Raw genomic sequence first — 25,346 nt, forward strand, 5'->3', positions numbered from 1 at the left:
CATGCTTTGAGGATAACACAGTGCCCCCGATGCAGCCTGCCACCTGCTCCTTCTCCGTAGTCGACGTGAGTCAAACATTTAAACGTGTTAACCCTCGCAAGTCTGCCGGCCCAGACAGCATCCCTAGCCGCGTCCTCAGAGCATGCGCAGACCAGCTGGCTGGTGTGTTTACGGGCATATTCAATATCCCCCTATCCCAGTCTGCTGTCCCCACATGCTTCAAGATGGCCACAATTGTTCCTGTACCCAAGAAGGCAAAGGTAACTGAACTTAATGACTATCGCCCCGTAGCACTCACCTTTGTCATCATGAAGTGCTTTGAGAGATGAGTAAAGGATCATATCACCTCTACCCTACCTGCCACCCTAGACCCACTTCAATTTACTTACTGTCCCAATAGATCCATAGACGATGCAATCGCCATCACTATGCACACTACCCTATCCCATCTGGACAAGAGGAACACCTATGTACGAAGGCTGTTTATTGACTATAGCTCAGCATTCAACACCATAGTACCCTCCAAGCTCATCATTAAGCTTCAGGCCCTGGGTATGAACTTTGCCCTGTGTAACTGGGTCCTGGACTTCCTGATGGGCCGCCCCCAGGTGGTGAAGGTAGGAAACAACACGTCCACTCCGCTGATCCTCAATACTGGGGCCCTATGAGGGTGTGCTCCACTCCCTCCTGTTCACCCATGACTGCGTGGCCAAGCACGCCTCCAACACAATCATTAAGTTTGCAGATGACACAACAGTAGTAGGCTTGATTACCAACGCTAACGAGACTACAGGGAGGAGGTGAGGGATCTGGGAGTGTGATGCCAGGAAAACAACCTTTCACACAATTTCAACGAAACAAAGAAGATGATTGTGGACTTCGGGAAAAAGTAGAGAGTGCAGCCCCCATCTACATCGACGGAGCCTCAGTGGAGAAGGTGGAAAGCTTCAAGTTCCTTGGCGTACACATCACTGACAAACTGAAATGGACCACCCACACAGACAGTGTGGTGAAGAAGGCGCAACAGAGCCTCTTCAACCTCAGGAGGCTAAAGAAATTTGGCTTGTCACCTAAAACCCTCACATATTTTTACAGATGCACAATTAAAAGCATATTGTTGGGCTGGTATGGCAACCAACCCATTACTGGGGGCAAACTACCCGCCCTCCAGGCCACCTACAGCACCTGGTATCACAGGAAGGCCTGTTCCTTTTTATGAACAGATTTTAAGATTTGATTTTGCTAAAACGCTTTCAGTTCCACTATATTTAACATCCCTTTTCAGCCTTAAAAAAGGCAATAGTATTGCACACACAGAGCACCATTTGTCAGAGCACCAATATATTTTATAAATATTGCATTTTCTCTGACAAATTGAACAAACTCTAAGCTATTCTGTTTAGGACATATACAAAGCCTGGAAAGTGTATAAACACATACAAATACATCATGATGCATTTTCTCATACAAATGTTCAAAAGTGACATGAAATGAAACAGTAATTAAATGCATTTAAACAGTTAGAAATGTGTAAACAACTATCTGTAGAAATATACAGTACATTATTTACAGTTAAGCATACAACACTTTTCCCGTATTAATGTGGTCTGGTCATTAATTTGGTAATTTGGTCATGTGTGTGACTTAATGGAAAGGAAGAGACATTACACCTATTAATATGTGTATACTCTATGTGTACTAGAAAGTGTATCCTCACAAAGTTGTACACATTTAAACACTTAAACAGGTTCAGAACACACACACACACACACACACACACACACACACACACACACACACACACACACACACACACACACACACACACACACACACACACACACACACACACACACACACACACACACACACACACACACACACACACACACACACACACACACACACACACACACACACACACACACACACAGAACCCATGTGGAGTATCACTGTGGTTGGCCTAGGGGTGTGACTACAGGCCATAGCATGTCAGGTAGAGGCCCCTTAGGCTCCCCAGCTCCCCCAGCCTGACTGGCCCAGTTAAAGTCCACTCCGTTCCTCTTCAGGGCAGCCAAGTGCTTAACGTCCAGTGTGGTGAAGGTGGTGAACTGGACCTGATTCCTCTTGCTGGTGGGGGAGTGGAGTGGATCGCTGCGGGTTGGCTTGGCTAGGAGGGTGGCTGAACCCTGAGCTATGGGGTCCAGGGTGGGAACCTGCTGGGAGCTGCTCCTCCTACCCAAGGTGGCAGTCCTCTCTGGGATAGCACTCATACTCAGGTTGCTCTCCAGAGCCCTGTGGCTATCTGTGGAGCATTGTCTCTGCAGGCTGCAGTGGGACTCAATAGAGCCGTGGTTCTCCGGTTTGATGGTGGAGACCTGGGGTGGGTTGTCCGGCGCTGGCCCTGTGCTGGTCCCCAGCCACACCCAGTCGTGCCTGTGCTCCTTGGGGCCGTTGGGGTCTGGGTTGCCCTGGACGGGGGTCTTGTTGACCCGGAAGCAGAGATTATAGGAGGCGCAGTTGAGAAAGAAGGCCAGGATAGCAAGGACAGAGACTCCCACCAGCGCAAAGATGCCTATCTCCAGGTCTGACATGGCTTTGAACGTCTTCACCAGGTCACTCTCCACCATCTGGGGCGGCTTGGGCTGCTCTTTCTGGGGTGGTGCCTCTGCTTTGGGCATCTCTTTCTTCTGGTTGGGGTTTTCCACCACGTTCCGCCAGTCTCTCTTCAGCTCCTGTCCTCTGCCCAGGCTTCTGTCCCTGCCAGGTCTGCCAGACACCTGAGGTTTGTCCGTGCCAGGTTTTCCCCTGGTGGTGGTGCTACTGTCAGTGTTGGTGGTGGTGCTGCTGATGCCCTCTCTGATGGTAGAAATGCCACCTCCAGCAACTTGCTGATCCCTGGCTGTTGACGTGGTGACATCAGTTACCGTGCTGTCCTGGCTGTCTCGCACGGTGCTCCTGAACGAGCGTCTGTCTCCGTCCCCCTCGATCAGAGCCCGTGGTGAGGTCACAACTGGCGTGAGTTCCTGTGGGGATGTCACGACTGGCTCAGGCTCTACCTCTGACTCTGAACCTTCACCGCCATAGCCAGTAGCACCACCACCAGTGACCCCTCCATCCATCCTGCTGCCTTTCTGGAAAGTGACCCTAAGAAGCCCATTGCCCACCACCAGCTTGCTCTTCCTCTTAGACTTCTGGCACTCCTCACAGATCCTCAGCTCAGCTTTCACCAGCGCCCCCTGACCCTCACCCTCCGCCACCACAAATGCTGATTGGGGGGTCCGGCGCACGGTCGCCACACTCTTGTCCCCGGAGGTCACAGTCAGGGAGTAGACGCTGCGGTCAAAGAGGTCCAGAGGGGTCACTGAGCCGTCACTGAACTGGATCCAGCAGCTGACCATTGCCTCCTAAACACGGAAATAACACAGAGACAGGATAAGGAGAGGGCTTGGAATTCTCTAAAATAGGTCAAAATACAATCAGGAAATCAATATTCTCTCCATGTGCAGAGGGTCAGACATACAGAACATCAATTAATTTCCAAATATTCCCTCTCATAAATAGATGTGTTAATGCATAAGAGTAGGTGGTAAAGCAGGAGCTGATAGGATTTAGCATATTTCTACAGGATTCTCATGCAACCCAATGATTCACAATTACACAGTTATTTCAATTCCTGCATTAGCGTTTTGTCCATTGGGTTGACATGATAGCTAATCCCTAATTTTGTCGGTATCTAAGAATTGCCTCTGTTAATCTCACTATAATTAGCTTGGGGGCTATTGTATCACAGACCATAGTCCTATCACATCATGGTGTGAAACTCAATTTAACCACAGGGGATCAATATCAGTATAGATGGAGAATACAAACCATTAGCACTAGCTACCAGAGGGTGCAATGTAAATGAATTACTCCCACCACAGTCAGTCCAATAGAACCATAGAACTGTTAGCTGATAATGAACGATTGAAGCCAGAGGCATGGCCTATATTCTGAGGTGAAATACATTTGCATAGCTTGGAATTGTACTGTACATGACCCATCATAGAAACAAATGGCATGTGCACTAACTCCGTTCTAATAGGTTGAGTATTGACTGGGTCAAATTAGCGATTGGCCAGGCCCCTGGCAGCACATGGCTGTCATAGTGCTGGTTATAGAGTATGGACTACTGCCTAATGGTATCCCCACTCACAGTTTGGGACGTGTTTTTGAATGGGCATGCTGCCACGGCTAATGTGTGAGCTGTTAAACTGCGTCCATGCACTCTGTCTGGCTGACAGCGTGGCCACAGTACTACAGTCCTGAGCTGTGGACACTATTAACTCACACACACAGGAATCGCAGGGACAAACCACATGCTGCTAGGCTAGCAGGTTACTGTTATTCACTGTGAAATGTATTATTTTCTTGCTAAATATCTGTGAAGAGCTTTGAGGGTACAGGTTTTCCACTATTGCTAATCATTCCCCCCTTAGCTTCAGAATGGCACAATGTGAAGTTGGGGCTTGTTCCTCGGATGTACCTTATTTTGTATAATAGTTTTGAATCAGGTTTGATATTACATAATTTGTCTATTTACCTGTTTGGGTCTCTGCATGACTTCCTGTATTGTAGCCGTGGCAATGATGGCCATGTTGCTCCCTGGGCTGAGCTGGAGGGACAGAGAGAGGCCAGAGACCAGCTGCACTCCCAGCTCTGTCACACTCACTTTGTCTTCCAGAACCCTGACCATCCGCTCAGCCAGGATAGAGTCAGACAGAGGAGACATCACCTGCAACATTATACACACACATTAGAATACACACAAACAAACACACACATGCACACACACACAAACATACACACATTACCTGTAGAGTGGTGGTCCCTGCAGCGCGTCCCTGCAGTACTGTCCCAGCATGTAGTCTGGCTATAGATTGGTCTCCCACCCTGAGAGAGTAGCGCACCAGCCTAGTGACATCCACCTGCCAGTCTGGCCCCAGGAAAGTCTCCAGAGACCCCCCCAATCCCCCTACCATGGGGTCTGTAGATGGGTCCGACGGCTCGGCCACAAAGGGTGTGAGCACCCTGACCACGGTGTGTTGGTACTGTAGCATGCAGCCTCTGCTCTTCCTTATCTCCTCCTCTTCCTCACTGTCCCAGCTGGTCCTGAGGAAACAACACTTAATTGTATACTCTTACGAGAAAAATGTCAGCTGGAAGATGTTCAAGAAAAATCTGAGTGTTGAATGGGTTTGGGTAGCTATCTCTGACACCAACCATAACCATGCAAACATACAGTGTAGCTCCAGAGAAAACAACAACACCCTACACAATCCATCCATCCACCTCAGTGTATTGAGTAAGAACCAGGCTCAGTATTGAGTGAGACCCTACTGACCTGTTTTCTGAGAGCAAGTCTATGTCCCTTCCACGGGGAATAACACACTAATGTAAATAACAGTGATGTGATGATAGATTATTATTATAGAGTTGTCATGACGTTGACCTGGGGGTAGGTTTATGACAGTCATAAACACCTCTTTCCCCCTTTTTCCTCTCTCTACTCTACTGAGGTTACATTTGCAAAACCCTTGGTTAACATAGAGATTCTGGGAACATCAGTAGGTGGGGGGAAATTAACTATATTCTGGTAATCCGAACAATTGAACATATGCGGTGGTACTTAATGAATATGATGTCAGTTCGGTTGTCATCTGAGACATTCTCATCAATGATAAGATGACATAAACTCTACAGTGGAAAGTCTACACATCAGAGTTATCGGATTCACATGGAATTGTTGTTCAATTTAAATGTTTGAATATTAAATTATTTGTGATAGGATGAAATGTGATTTTAGCTTCTAAAATGTGAGATGTAGGTTCATAAGATAGGGCTGCTCACTCAGTAGCCCGCCCACGTGAAGAGACAGAGGTTGTAAACTATGAAACACACCCCTTTTCTCCCTTCCTATATAAAGCCTTGACGACAACATAACTTCCTGTTCCGGGGATGAAGGACGACGGTCCTATGTCAGAATGGTTCAGATAATAACTACAGAACGAAGCCAACATCAGCGTGAACTTTGAATGGTATGAACTTTGAACTTGTATTCACTAGAGAAGTGATACCTCCTAGCCATTGAGTTAGCAACCCCTGCTGCAAACGCAGGTTAGGAAGGAACAGACAGAGTATCCCTTCTACCACACAACGACGTTACTACAACGTATACAATTGACCACAAGAGACATTCTTTAAAGGACAAAGGACTCGGTTTGGCAACACGGCCTTCCCATCTACCACCAACCTACTGAAGCGCAGCTCAGAGTAAATATTTATTGCATTTTCCTTTTCCAAATGGGCGGTAATTTAGAATAAGATACTGTATTTACGATAGCACAGCTTCGCCTTTTGTTCCTCAGTCTTCCCGCTCCTTCACTCAACCCAGACCCTTTTCTTTTGTGTAACAAGCTGTCATATCTGTTCCGCCTGCTAGGGACGTTTTCCTTTATGACGTAATTTGTAATCAAGTTATGATTAATTGTGTGTATGTGTAAGTCTGTGTGATTAGTTAGGTATTTAGTAAATAAATAATTAAACCCAATTTTGTATTGCTGATTCAACTTGTTAGCCAGGGTTCGTGCAGATAAAATAATTTACAACTTTCAGATGAGACGGAATTAAGATGGCGATTGATATTGACTGCTAGTGATGTAAAATATTACTAGGTCTTTAAGAGTTTATTCGGAAGATAACAGCTCTATAAATATTATTTTGTGGTGTCCGACTCTCTAGTTAATTACATTTACATGATTAGCTCAATCAGGTGATATTAATTATGGATAAATTATTTTATAGAATAGCATGTCATATCACTTAATCCGGCATAGCCAAAGACACGACAGAGTACAGTAACATGCATTAGTCAAGGCTGATAAACTGGAAGATTTATATTCCCTACCCTCTCTCTCATAGTACCTACTGTATTATTGGAATCATCTATCTGTCTGAACAGCACAGCTCTAGTCTATGAGGCTTCTAAACAAACACGCTTTAGGACTCCTACTTAGATTTGTCAAATAATGGTTTTGGACTTCATCCTTTGTCACTATGCAGTGGGTCACTACTAGTGGCTCTTGTGATGATTTGTTATTAAGTTTTGTGCAAATAAACTGTCAATCAAATCCTTCTTTGAATCCTTCATGAATGCCAAACTCCAGCCTTGCTACAGCAGGTCTTGGCATCAGCTCTCTAATCAGCTCTCTCTGTGGATTTCTAAATAGTACTGACAAAGGCTTACATTGGTATGTGGCCAACATTGGTATGTGGAGAGTTGTTATTAAAAGCAAAACCATACCTCTTGGTGCCGGCGGCCACGGGGACTCTCCAGCCCTTGATCTGGCTGAGTTCGGGGTTGGCTATGTCGATAAGCAGGGGGAGGCGGGGCATCCACACACTCATCTCCAGTTGGGCACTCAGGTAGCTGTAGGTGAAGTTGAGTACCATCCTCATCCTCCCCCTCGTCTCCTTCCCATTAACAAACACATAGTCACAACGATCCGACACCTGGGGGAAACAGGGGGATGCTGAGCTATTAAATAACACATCCTCTTCATGAGGAGTTATGTGACGTGGATAGCAAGCTGAAGTCTACTTGCCCATAATGTACTAGCCCCATTCATTTCTTTGTCATTTGAGGTCCCTGTGCCCATTGTCACATAGGCTTCGGTTAGATTCAATCTGGGCCACCGATTATCCACATTATAATTAGATTCAATCTGGGCTGCTGAGTATCCACATTACAGTTAAATTCAATCTGGGCTGCCGAGTATCCACAGTACAGTTAGATTCAATCTGGGACAGGGTATCCACATTACAGTTAGATTCAATCTGGGCCGCCGAAAGTATCCACATTACAGTTAGATTCAATCTGGAACCGACGGGACAGTAACATTACAGTTAGATTCAATCTGGGGAAAGTATCCACATTACAGTTAGATTCAATCTGATTCGCCGAGTATCCACATTACAGTTAGATTCAATCTGGGCCGCCGAGTATCCACATTACAGTTAGATTCAATCTGGGCCGCCGAGTATCCACATTACAGTTAGATTCAATCTGGGCCGCCGACTATCCACATTACAGTTAGATTCAATACTTCCGGCGCCGACTGAGATGGCAAACGTCTCGCTCGCGTTCCTAGGAAACTATGCAGTTTTTTGTTTTTTTAAATGTTATTTCTTACATTAGTACCCCAGGTCATCTTCGGTTTCATTACATACAGTCGAGAAGAACTACTGAATATAAGATCAGCGTCAACTCACCATCAATGAGAACTAAGAATATGACACAGCAAGGGCAGGGACAAGATCCTGTGTTCTGCCTTACAAACAGGACAACGGAATGGACGCATGCAAGACCCAGGAAACGACTCCAAAAAAGGGAAACCAGACTTCGTTCTGGTCAGACTGAAAAAGGGCACATCTGAGTCGGCCACCACTTCCCAGCATTCTTCTTGCCAATGTCCAGTCTCTTGACAACAAGGTTGACGAAATCCGAGCAAGGGTGGCATTCCAGAGGGACATCAGAGACTGCAATGTTCTCTGCTTCACGGAAACATGGCTTACTGGGAAGACGCTATCCGATGCGGTGCAGCCAACGGGTTTCTCCACGCATCGCGCCGACAGAAACAAACATCTCTCTGGTAAGAAGAGTGGCGGGGGCGTATGCCTCATGACTAACGGGACATGGTGTGATGAAGGAAACATACAGGAACTCAAATCCTTCTGTTCACCTGATTTAGAATTCCTCACAATCAAATGTAGACCGCATTATCTTCCAAGAGAATTCTCTTTGATTATAATCACAGCCGTATATATCCCCCCCCCCAAGCAGACACATCGATGGCTCTGAACGAACCTTATTTAACTCTTTGCAAACTGGAAACCATTTATCCGGAGGCTGCATTCATTGTAGCTGGGGATTTTAACAAAGCTAATCTGAAAACAAGACTCCCTAAATTTTATCAGCATATCGATTGGCAACCAGGGGTGGTAAAACCTTGGATCATTGTTACTCTAACTTCCGCGACGCATATAAGGCCCTGCCCCGCCCCTTTCGGGAAAGCTGACCACGACTCCATTTTGCTGATCCTGCCTACAGGCAGAAGCTAAAACAAGAGGCTCCCACGCTGAGGTCTGTCCAACGCTGGTCAGACCAAGCTGACTCTACACTCCAAGACTGTTTCCATCACGTGGACTGGGACATGCCAATCACTGTCAGATGGAAATATTGACGAATCCGCTGATTCGGGTGTGCGAGTTCATTAGAACATGAAAAGATGCACGTTCCCATAGCAACGACAAAAACATTCCCAAACCAGAAACCGTGGATTGATGGCAGCATTCGCGTGAAACTGAAAGCGCGAACCACTGCTTTTAATCAGGGCAAGGTGTCTGGTAACATGTCCGAATATAAACAATGCAGCTATTCCCTCCGCAAGGCTATTAAACAAGATAAGCGTCAGTACAGAGACAAAGTGGAATCTCAATTCAATGGCTCAGACACAAGAGGCATGTGGCAGGGTCTACAGTCAATCACAGACTACAAGAAGAAACCCAGCCCAGTCACGGACCAGGATGTCTTGCTCCCAGGCAGACTAAATAACTTTTTTGCCCGCTTTGAGGACAATACCGTGGCACTGACACGGCCTGCAACGAAAACATGCGGTCTCTCCTTCACTGCAGCCGAGGTGAGTAAGACATTTAAACGTGTTAACCCTCGCAAGGCTGCAGGCCCAGACGGCATCCCCAGCCGCGCCCTCAGAGCATGCGCAGACCAGCTGGCCGGTGTGTTTACAGACATATTCAATCAATCCCTATACCAGTCTGCTGTTCCCACATGCTTCAAGAGGGCCACCATTGTTCCTGTTCCCAAGAAAGCTAAGGTAACTGAGCTAAACGACTACCGCCCCGTAGCACTCACTTCCGTCATCATGAAGTGCTTTGAGAGACTAGTCAAGGACCATATCACCTCCACCGTACCTGACACCCTAGACCCACTCCAATTTGCTTACCACCCAAATAGGTCCACAGACGATGCAATATCAACCACGCTGCACACTGCCCTAACCCACCTGGACAAGAGGAGTACCTATGTGAGAATGCTGTTCATCGATTACAGCTCGGCATTCAACACCATAGTACCCTCCAACGGTCATCAAGCTCGAGACTCTAGTCTCGACCCTGCCCTGTGCAACTGGGTACTGGACTTCCTGACGGGCCGCCCCCAGGTGGTGAGGGAAGGACTACCATCAACAACATCTCCTCCCCTCAACACGGGGCCCCACAAGGGTGTTCTGAGCCCTCTCCTGTACTCCCTGTTCACCCACGACTCGTCTTGGCCACCAGCTAACTCCAACTCAATCATCAAGTTTGCATAGCTGGACGACACAACAGTGGTAGGCTTGATTACCAACAACGACTAGAGAAGGGACCTACAGGGAGGAGGTGAGGGCTCACCGGAGTGTGGTGTCAGGAAAATATCCTCACACTCAACGTCAACAAAACTAAGGAGATGATTGTGGACTTCAGGAAACAGCAGAGGGAACACCCCCCTATCCACATTGATGGAACAGTAGTGGAGAGGGTAGCACGTTTTAAGTTCCTCGGCATACACATCACAGACAAACTGAATTGGTCCACTCACACTGACAGCGTCGTGAAGAAGGCGCAGCAGCGCCTCTTCAACCTCAGGAGGCTGAAGAAATTCGGCTTGTCACCAAAAGCACTCACAAACTTCTACAGATGCACAATCGAGAGCATCCTGGCGGGCTGTATCACCGCCTGGTACGGCAACTGCTCCGCCCTCAACCGTAAGGCTCTCCAGAGGGTAGTGAGGACTGCACAACGCATCACCGGGGGCAAACTACCTGCCCTCCAGGACACCTACACCACCCGATGTTACAGGAAGGCCATAAAGATCATCAAGGACATCAACCACCCGAACCACTGCCTGTTCACCCCGCTATCATCCAGAAGGCGAGGTCAGTACAGGTGCATCAAAGCTGGGACCGAGAGACTGAAAAACAGCTTCTATCTCAAGGCCATCAGACTGTTAAACAGCCACCACTAACATTGAGTGGCTGCTGCCAACAGACTGTCATTGACACTGACCCAACTCCAGCCACTTTAATAATGGGAATTGATGGGAAATGATGTAAATATATCATTAGCCACTTTAAACAATGCTACCTTATATAATGTTACTTACCCTACATTATTCATATCATATGCATATGTATATACTGTACTCTACATCATCGACTGCATCCTTATGTAATACATGTATCACTAGCCACTTTAACTATGCCACTTTGTTTACTTTGTCTACACACTCATCTCATATGTATATACTGTACTCGATACCATCTACTGTATGCTGCTCTGTACCATCACTCATTCATATATCCTTATGTACATATTCCTTATCCCCTTACACTGTGTATAAGACAGTAGTTTTGGAATTGTTAGTTAGATTACTTGTTGGTTATCACTGCATTGTCGGAACTAGAAGCACAAGCATTTCGCTACACTCGCATTAACATCTGCTAACCATGTGTATGTGACAAATAAAATTTGATTTGATTTGATTTTGATTTGATTTGGGCCGCCGAGTATCCACATTACAGTTAGATTCAATCTGGGCCGCTGAGTTTCCACATTAGAGATTCAATCTGGGCCGCCGAGTATCCACATTACAGTTAGATTCAATCTGGACCAGGGACAAGACATCCACATTACAGTTAGATTCAATCTGGGCCCATTATCCACATTACAGTTAGATTCAATCTGGGCCACCGAGTATCCACATTATAATTAGATTCAATCTGGGCTGCTGAGTATCCACATTACAGTTAAATTCAATCTGGGCTGCCGAGTATCCACAGTACAGTTAGATTCAATCTGGGCCGCCGAGTATCCACATTACAGTTAGATTCAATCTGGGCCGCCGAGTATCCACATTACAGTTAGATTCAATCTGGAGTATCCACATTACAGTTAGATTCAATCTGGACCGCCGAGTATCCACATTACAGTTAGATTCAATCTGGGCCGCCGAGTATCCACATTACAGTTAGATTCAATCTGGGCCGCCGAGTATCCACATTACAGTTAGATTCAATCTGGGCCGCCGAGTATCCACATTACAGTTAGATTCAATCTGGGCCGCCGAGTATCCACATTACAGTTAGATTCAATCTGGGCCGCCGAGTATCCACATTACAGTTAGATTCAAATGTTTCCGCTGGATATGTCGGTTCAATCGGAAATGACTGTAAAATGTTCAATTGTGCTATAACGCAGATCTTATGCGGTCCGGATTTGATCTAGCCCTCAGCCATCTAAAATGTATCAATCTAAGTGCTGATAGAGACAGAAGAAAGAAAGAGCATGCAGTTGAACCATCATATTGTATCTGTGTGTATGTGTATCTCCTGCTCTTTATCTAGCTTTTTCAAAAATTGCTCTGTAAATGTTCTCTCCCTCTCTGTTTCCTCTCTCTCTCTCTCTCTCTCTCTCTCTCTCTCTCTCTCTCTCTCTCTCTCTCTCTGTCACCCTCTCTCTCTCTGTCTGCCTCTGTCTGTCTCGCCCCCTCGCTGTCTCTTTTCATCTCTCCGTCTCTCTCTCTCTTATTGGAGTAAAGTCCCTATGCCCTTGGCTCCGTGAGATCTGCTCTAAATAACATGCATTTCACGTGCAAGTATGATTTATATTATGGTCTCTGAATGATTCTGAATATGATAGTCATAAGGATGTTTGTCTTGTTCTCTTGCAACATACAGATACATAGATATAGAATCTCAATTTGAGCCAGTTTGCTGCAGTAGGAAAATAATCCTGCAGCAACAGGACATGTTAATTATCATGTGGATTATAATTCATGGACATTTTTGTAGGGGTTGATACATTTTTCGTAAGAGAAAATCAAGTCTGAAATTACAAAGTGGAAATTATAAAATTCTGCAGCCTTTTTAAACCTCAAATACACTACAAGTTGTAATTGTCCTGCATTGTAGGAAAGTTCTCCTGCAACAAGGTGATCAAATTAAGATCCTACACCTGTAGAGAAAAACATTGATTAAAAACATTGAAACAGGGCTTCCAAAGCTGTACCTTCAGCACGTTCTCGTCAGTGGACCTACAGTTGGTATAGTTGGTGACATCGGTGACAGTGCCATCAGCCTCCACAGCCAGAGTCCTGACTGGGGCAGACACTTTCTTACCAGTCAGAACAGCTGTGTTCATCACATCACTGTCCTACAGGGGACAGACGGGACAGAGTGACTGTGTGAAGCAGGCATTTAACCACACACTCACATTCAAAAATGGGCATTCACATGTAAGCATGCATGCACACAAGAACACACATACACACCCACACACATTTACACAAAGATTGGCATGCACATGTACACACACTCGCAAGAACGCACACACAAATGCACAATCATACAATTACATGAACACACACTCACCCACTTCCTTGTACAGTTAAGTCTGTGCATATGTTTAACTGCTTACCTCCTAAACATAAATGGACAAATCAAGGTTGGTCTATGGCTGATAAGTTCTCTCTTATAGCTCTATAACCCCTCTTTGAACATGGGTTTTAACGTGTTTTCTGGCCATGATACTCTCAAATAATATTGGTTCTAATCTAGGAGGTGTGGGGGTTGATACAGTGGCTGATGACTGTATGGCCCAGCTGATGTAGATTTAACTGCAGCTCTTGACAGATGTTACAGGGCAGCCTGTAAGTCATTCTGAACTCAGCAGCACAGCACAACAGCTGCTGACCGCAATTCAGAAAGTCACCCAAACTGACTACCAGTAGAATAAAGTTGTATTGTATTGTATTGTATTGTATTGTATTGTATTGTATTGTATTGTATTGTATTGTATTGTATTGTATTGTATTGTATTGTACAGATCTACTGTACTGAAGCAATCCCTATGGGATTTGTAGTACCAACACCGCTTTGAAAAAGGGATTAATTCCTGTCACAAGTACACAGGTGCTAAAACCACCTCTGACAAACCAGATCCATACCTTGTACTTGTACATTAGGAAAAATTGTATAAAGCATTGTGTCTTTGTTATAAAGATGTTTCATTCCTCCCTATGAGGGCTGTTTGATCCTTAATGAACGTCAACTGTATTAACATTGAAGGAGAGTGTGACCTGGGCCAGAACAGCCCTGATGTTATCAAAGCTAGAGGCCAATACAGTCAATACAGCTGTACACCAATGAACACATCGACACCCCCCTGACATCCTCCTCTCCAGGGCTCTCTCAATCATGTACACACACATGTTATTGTTATTTTATAGCCAACGTCTCCTCCATAAAACATCAAACCAGATGAGAGTACAATAGACATACATTTACAGTAGACCCACACAGTACTTAATTGCACATCCAGCAAGACTGTAATTCAACTTACAGACACGCTGCAGGGATAATAAAGTGGTGGTGTTACTGTTAATGCAACTACTGCTGTGTCATACAAACCCAGGTGCATCTGCACACAGGTACATGCACGCATACAAATAAAATTCCACACGTGCACACACATAAAAGGCACGCACACATGCTCCTCACCATGACCAGTGGTGTCAGGCCTACGTAGTCTCTCTGGGTGGTATAGATCTTCATGATGCCAACATCCTTAATGCGTCCTGTTTCCAAATGCCATGTGATCATCTGGCTCTCTAAGTGTTGCTCAGTCAACTCCTTGGTCTTAAAGTCAAGCTGCAAGACCTCCAACAGACCCCTGTCAATCCAGAAATACAGTTACATTCACAGTCTTCATCCTACTGATATTCACTGTACCATTCAACACAATGTGTCACAGCTCATGAATGGACATGAATACAATAATCAAGATGTATGCTGCAATCAAGAAAAACAAGACCCTCTTATATCTAACATGCACATTCAAACCCACAGTGTTATTATAAAATGATCATAATCTGACCTTTAACCTTGCTTATAGTGTATGTAATACAGAGATGGGAAACTGGTGGCGGGGGAGGGGAAGGGTGTTCAGAACACTGTTTGGTCAAGCAGTTGCTAGACAACCGATGTGTGGATGTCCTGAGTGGTTGTCCTTGGTGCTGTCAGTAGGATACTGTGTTGGTTTACTGTGTTGTTGTATTCACTGTCTCCCTCCCTCCTGCTCTCTTCATCTTCTCTCCTCAATATCTCCCTCCTTCCTCATCTGTCCATTTGTCTCCTCCATCTCTTCTCCATCTCTAGTCCATCTCTCTTTCATTCTCGGATCAGGCCCGCAGATCAATCCCCCTCCCCAAACTTATTTCAGCCTCTTCAGCTTAGACCTCGAGATAGCTTTGCTCTACATACATGTATACTTATTCATCAATAAAAGAGTTTGGACAGGATCATTTTCACCATATTCCACTCAATTACTTCAGCACAGGAATTGAGGAGAAAAGGTGGTAATTCCCCCTCTTTTTCCTAGAAACCCTCTATGGGGGCTTTGGGGGTCGTAGCTTGTAAATCTGTGGTTTTATCATCAGTTTCAGAGTGCTGTGGTGGGTAGGGGGGTCACTTCTGTCGACCCCTCTGGGTGTTCACTGGTCTGTTCACTGGGTAATACCACTGCCAGGACTTGGAATATCTGCACTCCTTATCTGGCCCGGAATGTGCCAGCCAGCGGTTAAGCCCGGATAACGCACTGAGGATTACTGATGATTACAGATAAGTGGGCCGGACAGGCGGCGCCCTGAGCCGGGTTGGAGCGTGTGTGTGTGTGTGTGTGTGTGTGGTTGTCTAAGGGGGATGGTATGTGCTAGGAGGTTGCTGGGCAGAGGTGTGTTTTTCCATCTGGATCAGGAAGTGTTGTGATAGCACCACATAATTGTCCATGTTGACATCATTGACGCTGTGCTGACTAGTGGTGGCTATTCAGCAGCCTGATGGTCTGGGGGTAGAAGCTTTTGGCCAGTCTTACAGTTTCTGCCAAGATGTTCCTATACTGCCCGCGTATAAGTGATGGAAACGGGAAGAACAGGGCATGGCCCGGGTGGCTGGGGTACCTGATGATCTTCTTGGCCTTCCTGCAACATATGGTGTTGTAGGTGTCGTGGAGGGCAGGCAGTGTGCATCCAATGGTACGTTCGGCTGAGCGTACCACCCTCTTTAGCGCCTTGCGGTCACTGGCGGTGGAGATGCCGTACAAGGATGTGATGCAGCCTGACACTATGCTCTCAATGGTGCTCCTGTAGAACACTGTGATGGCCCTCAAGGACAGGCCAGATTTCTTCAGCATCTTGAGGTGCCGTGTGGTTTAGCCATTTCACCTCCTCGGAAATGTGTACGCCGAGGAACTTTAAGATCTCCAATGCGGCCCCGTTGATAAGGATGCTCCTTTGATTTGCTGATGTTGAGGGAGAGGTTGTTTACCTGTCACCACCCCGTCAGTGAAATCATGGAGAAATATTTTAGACTGTTCATATCAACACAGTTGATCCCTCCCCCACTGCGATAGACAGGAGGATTACTAACATTATTACTGATATCATGATAATCTCAAAGAGCCTTACAAACAACTGATTTACATTGTCATCTACTGTATGTTATTCCTTGTAGTTACAGAGCAGGTTTCCCAGACACAGATTAGTGCTACAGTCTATTTCTCCATTGAGGAATGCTTTTTAGTCCAGGACTAGGCTTGATCTCTGTCCCGGAAACTGGCCCATATTCCATGAGATTATAACTAGGACCCAGAGTTTTTCCTGATCACATGACCTGACCAGGGAAAACTCTGGGCCCAATTTACGTATAACATATCTTATAGAAACCAGGGAAATAAGTGCCTTAAGCAAATATCAGTGCAGCTGTACCACATCTATCAGTTCAAAAAGTACTGAATAGTCACTTCAGTTTATTTACAAGGAGAGTGATTAATCACAATGTAACAGATCTGATTCACACAATAAACGGCTGTCTGCACAGCTGCTGGGACCACACCAACAAGGCAACTGATGAAATTAATTCATTTTTCCCTCGATCAAGTCCTAGAATTGCAATCTGTTCTTCTTCATCACATTTTAACGAAGATAATTCTGAAAATCTGGAAAGCTATAAGAAACAACCTGTTTGTTTCTTCTACCTTTCTCTTCTGACAAATGCTATACATCAATAATCTCACACTTCTCATACCAGTAAGAACATGACAAAGGAAGGCCATTAGTAAGATTTAAGAGAGCCTACAAAACTCAAGATGTTTGAGGAAAATGAAGGGCTATATACACCTTTTCCCGGGATTGGTGGTCTTCCTCTGACACACGACAGAGATGGAATTTGCGCCCCTTCTGCCAGGCTCCAGGGTGATGTCCCATAAGGCTGAGTCACTGGGCCTCACGGTACTGAACGACATGCCCTTCCTCACTGTGGCTCTGGAACACATAGACACACACAGGTCAGTTAACACACACATACACACACACAGGTGAGTTAACACACACATACACACACACAGGTCAGTTAACACACACATACACACACAGGTCAGTTAACACACACATACACACAAACAGGTCAGTTAACACACACATACACACACACAGGTCAGTTAATACACACCCACAGGTCAGTTAACACACACATACACACAGGTCAGTTAACACACATGCATAGGTCAGTTAACACACACACACAAGTCAGTTAATACACACACAAAGTTCAATTTACACACACATACACACACATAGGTCAGTTAACACACACATACACACACACACAGGTCAGTTAATACACACACAAAGTTCAGTTTACACACACATACACACACACAGGTCAGTTAATACACACACAAAGTTCAATTTACACACACATACACACACATAGGTCAGTTAACACACACATACACACACATAGGTCAGTTAACACACGCATACACACACACAGGTCAGTTAATACACACACAAAGTTCAGTTTACACACACATACACACACACAGGTCAGTTAACCCACACATACACACACACACACAGGTCAGTTAATACACACACATAGGTCAGTTAACACACACACACACATGTCAGTTAATACACACACAAAGTTCAGTTAACACACATATACACACATGATGAATAGGATGAATATGGGGGGACAACATTCAGATAATGATGATGTGGGGACAAAATACAGATGATGATGATGTGGGGACAACATTCAGATGATGATGTGGGGACAACATACAGATGATGATGTGGGGACAACATTAACATGTTGATTATGTGGGGGACAACATTCAGATGATGATGATGTGGGGACAACATTCAGATGATGATGATGTGGGGACAACATTCAGATGATGATGATGTGGGGACAACATTCAGATGATGATGTGGGGACAACATTCAGATGATGATGATGTGGGGACAACATTCAGATTATGATGATGTGGGGACAACATTCAGATGATTATGTGGGGACAACATTCAGATGATTATGATGTGGGGACAACATTCAGATGATGATGATGTGGGGACAACATTCAGATGATTATGATGTGGGGACAACATTCAGATGATGATGTGGGGACAACATTCAGATCATGATGTGGGGACAACATTAACATGTTGATTATGTGGGGGACAACATTCAGATGATGATGATGTGGGGACAACATTCAGATGATGATGTGGGGACAACATTAATAATATAATAATAATATATGCCATTTATGCCATTTACGTATGGGTGGTCCCGGGGGACAACATTCAGATGAAGATGATGATGTAGGGACAATATTCAGATGATGATGATGGGGAGACCAAATGTAGATGATGATGATGATGATGATGATAATGATATGGGGACAACATTAACATGTTGATTATGTGGGAGACAACATTCAGATGAAGATGATGATGTAGGGACAATATTCAGATGATGATGATGATGGGGCACAACATTCAGATGATGATGATGGGGGACAACATTCAGATGATGATGATGGGGGACAACATTCAGATGATGATGATGATGGGGGCACAACATTCCGATGATGATGACGGGGGGACAAAAGTCAGATGATGATGATGGGGGGACAGAATTCAGATGATGATCACGGAGACAACATTCAGATAATGATGATGATGGTGGGACAACATTCAGATGATTTTGATGGGGGACAACATTCAGATGATTTTGATGGGGGACAACATTCAGATGATTTTGATGGGGGACAACATTCAGATGTGGCACAACATTCAGATGATGATGATGGGGGACAACATTCAGATGATGATGATGGGGGACAACATTCAGATGTGGCACAACATTCAGATGATGATGATGGGGGACAACATTCAGATGATGATGATGATGGTGGGACAACATTCAGATGATGATGATGGGGGACAACATTCAGATGATGATGAGGATGGGGCCACAACATTCAGATGATGATGATGGAGACAACATTCAGATGATGATGATGATGATGGTGGGACAACTTTCAGATGATTTTGTTGAGGGACAACATTCAGATGATGATGATGATGGTGGGACAACTTTAAGATGATTTTGATGGAGGGACAACATTCAGATGAAGATGATGATGATGTAGGGACAAAATTCAGATGATGATGATGATGGGGCACAACAGTCAGATGATGTTGATGGGGTACAACATTCAGATGATGATAATGGGGGGGACAAAATTCAGATGATGATGGGGGACAACATTCAGATTATGATGATGATGATGGGGGCACAACATTCAGATGATGATGACGGGGGACAAAATTCAGATGATGATGATGATGATAGGGCACAACAGTCAGATGATGTTGATGGGGTACAACATTCAGCTGATGATGATGGGGGGACAACATTTAGATGATGATGATGGGGGACAACATTTAGATGATGATGATGGCGGGACAACATTTAGATGATTATGATGGGGGGACAACATTCAGATGATTAAGATGGGGGACAACATTTAGATGATGATGATGGGGGGACAACATTTAGGTGATGATGATGGGGGGACAACATTCAGAGATGATGATGATGGGGACAAAATTCAGATGAAGATGATGGGGGACACAACATTCAGATGATTATGATGGGGGACAACATTCAGATGATGATGATGGGGGACAACATTTAGATGATGATGATGGGGGACAACATTTAGATGATGATGTTGGGGGACAACATTCAGGTGATTATGATGGGGGGACAACATTTAGATGATGATGATGGGGGGACAACATTTAGATGATTATGATCGGGGGACAACATTTAGATAATGATGATGGGGGGACAACATTTAGATGATGATGATGGGGGGACAACATTTAGATGATTATGATTGGGGGACAACATTTAGATGATTATGATGGCGGGACAACATTTAGATGATGATGATGGGGGGACAACATTTAGATGATGATGATGGGGGGACAACATCAGAATAATTAGAGTCACTATTAAGTGATAACCCAGTGGCTTAAAGTCCCACCACGCATCCAGACAGACAACTCTTAATCTCCACACATACACGCACACCGACAAGTAAGCTTTATAAATATAATAACAGAGATTTCAGTGCAGTGGATTAGACATACACGCGCACACACACACACACACACACACACACACACACACACACACACACACACACACACACACACACACACACACACACACACACACACACACACACACACACACACACACACACACACACACACACACACACACACACACACACACACACACACACACACACACACACACACCCCTTGTCCCATCTGACAGCTGGTGCGCGTGATTCAGTCATACACACAGAGACTGGTGCTCAGTGACAGCTGACAGTCTGATCAATACTAACCCAGGCAGATCTGGAGGGAGTTCTGGGTCAGGAGCCAGACTAAATCACTCTCAGCTAGGTTCACTGAGGCAAGGCCAACATTAGAGCCAAGCAATCCACCAACCAAACATATCGTTACTCCTGCTATGATAAATGAGGACCTTCTTTTTATCTCAATTTAATGGGCCAGTATCAGGAATGAGAAGTGATTCAGACCAACAGTGACTAATTTGCCTGAGGAGGACTATAGCGATGAGGGGGCAAAGCCTGATGACAACAGTCTATTTTCAGCCTGGCTGGATTAGTAAACAGTCCAAGTATGAGATCAGGAAGGGGAAAGGAAAATAAAAGTCAAAGAGGAGGTTGATTAAATAAATCCTTGCCTGAGATGACGTTGAAAAGGGGGAATATGAAGCGAAACTTGTCTGTGTGACTTTCTCAAAGTCAACTCATCATCATATAATTCATAATCTTTTACAGTTCCCCTCTTCATCTACTACCTTCACATCTCACAGCTTTACAATATATTTAGTTGGGAACTGCCAACAGGCTATCAGCTAAATAAAATGCCGGTCGGAGACCTCCTGAACCTCCTCTCAGGCACAGCACAAACTCATCATCAAAATACCACTTTTCAAAATACACAAAGTTATCATCCCCTCACCTGAATTTGACAAAGTATTAATTTGTTTGGACCAACCAATCACATTTGTTCAGGCAAAAGACAGGGCTGCCTGAAATGTCCTTAAATTACCCGCAATACTATGGTGCAAATTAAATTACTTGTGTAAAATGAACAGCCATACAGCAGTCCCTTTTTTACTCCCCACAAGTCATTTTAAGTGTAATATTATATGCTGATATATGCTGTATATGCTGATATTGTACAGTGGGAGTTTTCATAGAAAGAAAGACTGACAGGGATGGCCATTTTGGACAGAGCTCTGGCTCTGAGGTAGAGCAGCAAAGATGCTTACTGTAATTGAGAGCCTTGTTCCAATGACTGTGGGACTGGGACCACCGTCAAACACACATGCACACACTCACTCACATATGGCCGCATGCACACACACAAACTCACATTAAAGTCCAGGAGGCAGTAATGGAGCCATGGTCAGATCATCTCTCAACTAAAGGGTTAACCTCTCGAGTCATTTTCAATCAGGACAGGGATTATCTGCCATAAACCTGGGGGTTTGTACTCAATATTGGGCCTGGAGGAGTGAAGTAGAGCATGGATTTTCCCCCAGGAAGAATCACTCATCTCTGAGCCAAACCAAGCCAGGCCAGGCCGGGCCAGCCTGCACATGGCCTTAAACACGGGGCTCAGTCCCATCCCCTTTCTAAATCTCAGTATGGGGCTATGATTTACAATGGGCCTCAAGCACAGAGGCCTAAAAGCATCTGTAGTGGGTCAATGAATTTGGGAAGTTCAGGGGGCATAGAGATTATTCTCTCAAATAAATATAATATCAAGGCCATGAGAGTTTAAGAGTCTTTCACCAAAGTCTCCTCAATGCTAGTCCAGGTCAGTTTTGTATATTTTTATTTATTTATTAGGGGTCCCCATTAGCTACTGCCAAGGCAGCAGTTACTCTTCCTGTGGTCCAAACACATTAACGCACTTACATCACACATAAAAAGAACAGTATCATATCATACACCACCAAATATCTACAATACAAAAATGTAGAATTCCACCGTACAACAATATTACAATGTGTGTATTTGTGTCTGTACCTGTGTGTGTGTCTCTTCACAGTCCCCGCTGTTCCATAAGGTGTATTTACAGTGCATTTGGAAAGTATTCAGACCCCTCAACTTCTTCCACATTTTAATACGTTACAGCCTTATTAAAAAATGTATTAAATTAATGTTTTTCCTCATCAATCTACACACAATGCCCCATAACGACAAAGAGAAAACAGGTTTATATAATTTTGCAAATGTATAGAAATAAAAAAACAGAAATACCTTATTTACATAACTATTTGAACCCTTTGCTATGAGACTTGAAATTGAGCTCAGGTGCATCCTGTTTCAATTGATCATTCTTGAGATGTTTCTACAACTTGATTGGAGTCTATCTGTTGTAAATTCAATTGATTGGAAATGTTTTGGAAAGGCACGCCCCTGTCTGTATAAGGTCCCACAGTTGACAGTGCATGTCAGAGCAAAAACAAAGCCATGAAGTCGAAGGAATTGTCCGTAGAGCTCTGAGACAGGATTGTGTTAACTAGGGTAAGGGGCACTATTTTCACCTCTGGATGAAAAGCGTGCCCAAAGTAAACTGCCTGCTACTCAGGCCCAAAAGCTAGGAAATGCATATAATTGGTAGATCTGATAGACAACAATCTAAAGTGTCCAAATATTGTAAAATAATGTCTGTGAGTATAACAGAACTTATTTGGCAGGCGAAAACCTGAGACAAATCCATCCAGGAAGTGGGAATTTTGCATGTTTGTAGTTTTCTAATGAACGCCATTGCAGTATCAATTGATTTAGGACTCAAATTGCACTTCCTATGGTTTCCACAAGATGTCAACTGTCTTTAGAAATTGTTTCAGGCTTGTATGCTGAAAAATGAGGGAGTAAGACCACTCTGAATGACTGGACCCTACAGTATCCCATAGATTTTTCATGTGCACGACTGAGAGCGAGCCTTTTTTGTTTACCTTTTATATTGATGACATTATTGCCCAGTTGAAATATTATTGATTATTTAGGCTAAAAACAACCTGAGGATTGATTATAAACATAGTTTGACATGTTTCTACGAACTTTGCGGATATTAATTGGATTTTTCATCTGCCTGTTGTGACTGCATTTGAGCCTGTGGATTACTGAACAAAACGCACGAACAAAACAGAGGCTTTTGGATATAAAGAGGAACTTTATCAAACAAAACAAACATTTATTGAGTAAATGGGAGTCTTGTGAGTGCAACCATAAGAAGATCATCAACGGTAAGTGATTAATTGTATTGTTATTTCTGACTTGTGTAACTCCTCTACTTGGTTGGTAACTGTTTGTAATGATTTGTCTGCTGGGCGCTGTTCTCAGATAATCGCATGGTATGCTTTCTCCGTAAAGCCTTTTTGAAATGGTTGGATTAACAAGAAGTTAGTCTTTAAACCGATGTACAACACTTGTATGTTTTATGAATTTTTATAATGAGTATTTCTGTTTTTTAATTTGGCGCTCTGCAATTTCACTGGATGTTAGCCAGGTGGGACGCTACCCACGTCCCCTAGTGAGGTTAAGGCACAGATCTGTGGAAGTGTACTAAAACATTTCTTCAGCTTTAAAGGTCCTAAAGAACACAGCAGCCTCCATCATTCTTAAATGGAAGAAGTCTGAAACCAACATGACTTTTCCTAGAATTGGCTACCCGGCCAAACTGAGCAATCGGGGGAGAAGGGCCTTGGTCAGAGAGGCGACCAAGAACCCATGGTCACTCTGACAGAGCTCCAGAGTTCCTCTGTGGCGATGGGAGTACCATCCAGAAGGACAACCATCTCTGCAGCACTGCACCAATCATGCATTTACAGTAGAGTGGCCAGATGGAAGCCACTCCTCAGTAAAAGGCACATGACAGCCAGCTTGGAGTTTGCCAAAATGCACCTAAAGACTTTCAGACCATTAGATACAAGATTTTCAGGTCTGATGAAACCAAGAATACCAAGTGTCACGTCTGGAGAAAGCCTGGCAACATCCCTACGGTGAAGTATGGTGTTGGCAGCATCATGCTGTGGGGATGTTTTTCAGCGTCAGGCACTGGGAGACAAGTCAGGATCTAGGGCAAGATGAACGGAGCAATGTACAGAGAGATCCTTGATGAAAACCTGCTCCAGAGCGCTCAGGACCTCAGACTGGGGCGAAGGTTCTCCTTCCAACAGGACAATGAGACTAAGCACACAGCCAAGACAACACAGGAGTGGCTTCAGGACAAGTCTCTGAAAATGTCCTTGAGTGGCCCAGCCAGAGCCAGGACTTGAACCCAATCAAACATCTCTGGAGAGACCTGAAAATAGCTGTGCCGCGACGCTCCCCATCCAACCTGACAGAGCTTGAGAAATCTGCAGAGAAGAATGGGGGAAACTCCCCAAAACAGGTGTGCCAAGTTTGTAGAGTCATACCCAAGAAGACTCAAGGCAGTAATCGCTGCCAAAGGTGCTTCAATAAAGTACTGAGTAATTGACTCCCAGAATCATAAAGGTATATGTTTTAACCACTAACTGAAAAAACCCTCTTGAAACAAATTGTGTCAAACCACCCAATTATAACAGCATGATTCATCAACAGAAATACAACTTCAGGTAAGATACTGTCCCAATCACAGCTAGTTGTGATACAGCCTGGATTCAAACCAGGGTGTCTTTAGTGACACCTCCAGCACTGAGATGCAGTGCCTTAGACCCCTGCGCCACTTGGGAGCC

General features: G+C 44.5%; 1 protein-coding gene across 1 annotated transcript in view; it reads right to left on the minus strand.

The window, feature by feature from the left end:
* Nucleotides 1–1,338: 1,338 nt before the first annotated feature.
* Nucleotides 1,339–25,346, minus strand: part of LOC124047689 (transmembrane protein 132C-like) — a 37,265-nt gene continuing 13,257 nt past the window's right edge. Inside the window, exons 3-9 of the mRNA XM_046367996.1 lie at nt 17,330–17,473; nt 14,655–14,826; nt 13,165–13,308; nt 7,346–7,554; nt 4,857–5,154; nt 4,586–4,777; nt 1,339–3,407 (exon numbers count right to left, since the gene is read on the minus strand). Coding sequence (XP_046223952.1) covers nt 1,950–3,407; nt 4,586–4,777; nt 4,857–5,154; nt 7,346–7,554; nt 13,165–13,308; nt 14,655–14,826; nt 17,330–17,473 — 2,617 coding nt within the window. The 3' untranslated portion in view covers nt 1,339–1,949. The remainder of the gene's footprint in view (nt 3,408–4,585; nt 4,778–4,856; nt 5,155–7,345; nt 7,555–13,164; nt 13,309–14,654; nt 14,827–17,329; nt 17,474–25,346) is intronic.

The sequence above is a fragment of the Oncorhynchus gorbuscha genome, linkage group LG11 (assembly GCF_021184085.1).
Source record: "Oncorhynchus gorbuscha isolate QuinsamMale2020 ecotype Even-year linkage group LG11, OgorEven_v1.0, whole genome shotgun sequence".
In the NCBI taxonomy this organism is placed as follows: domain Eukaryota; kingdom Metazoa; phylum Chordata; class Actinopteri; order Salmoniformes; family Salmonidae; genus Oncorhynchus; species Oncorhynchus gorbuscha.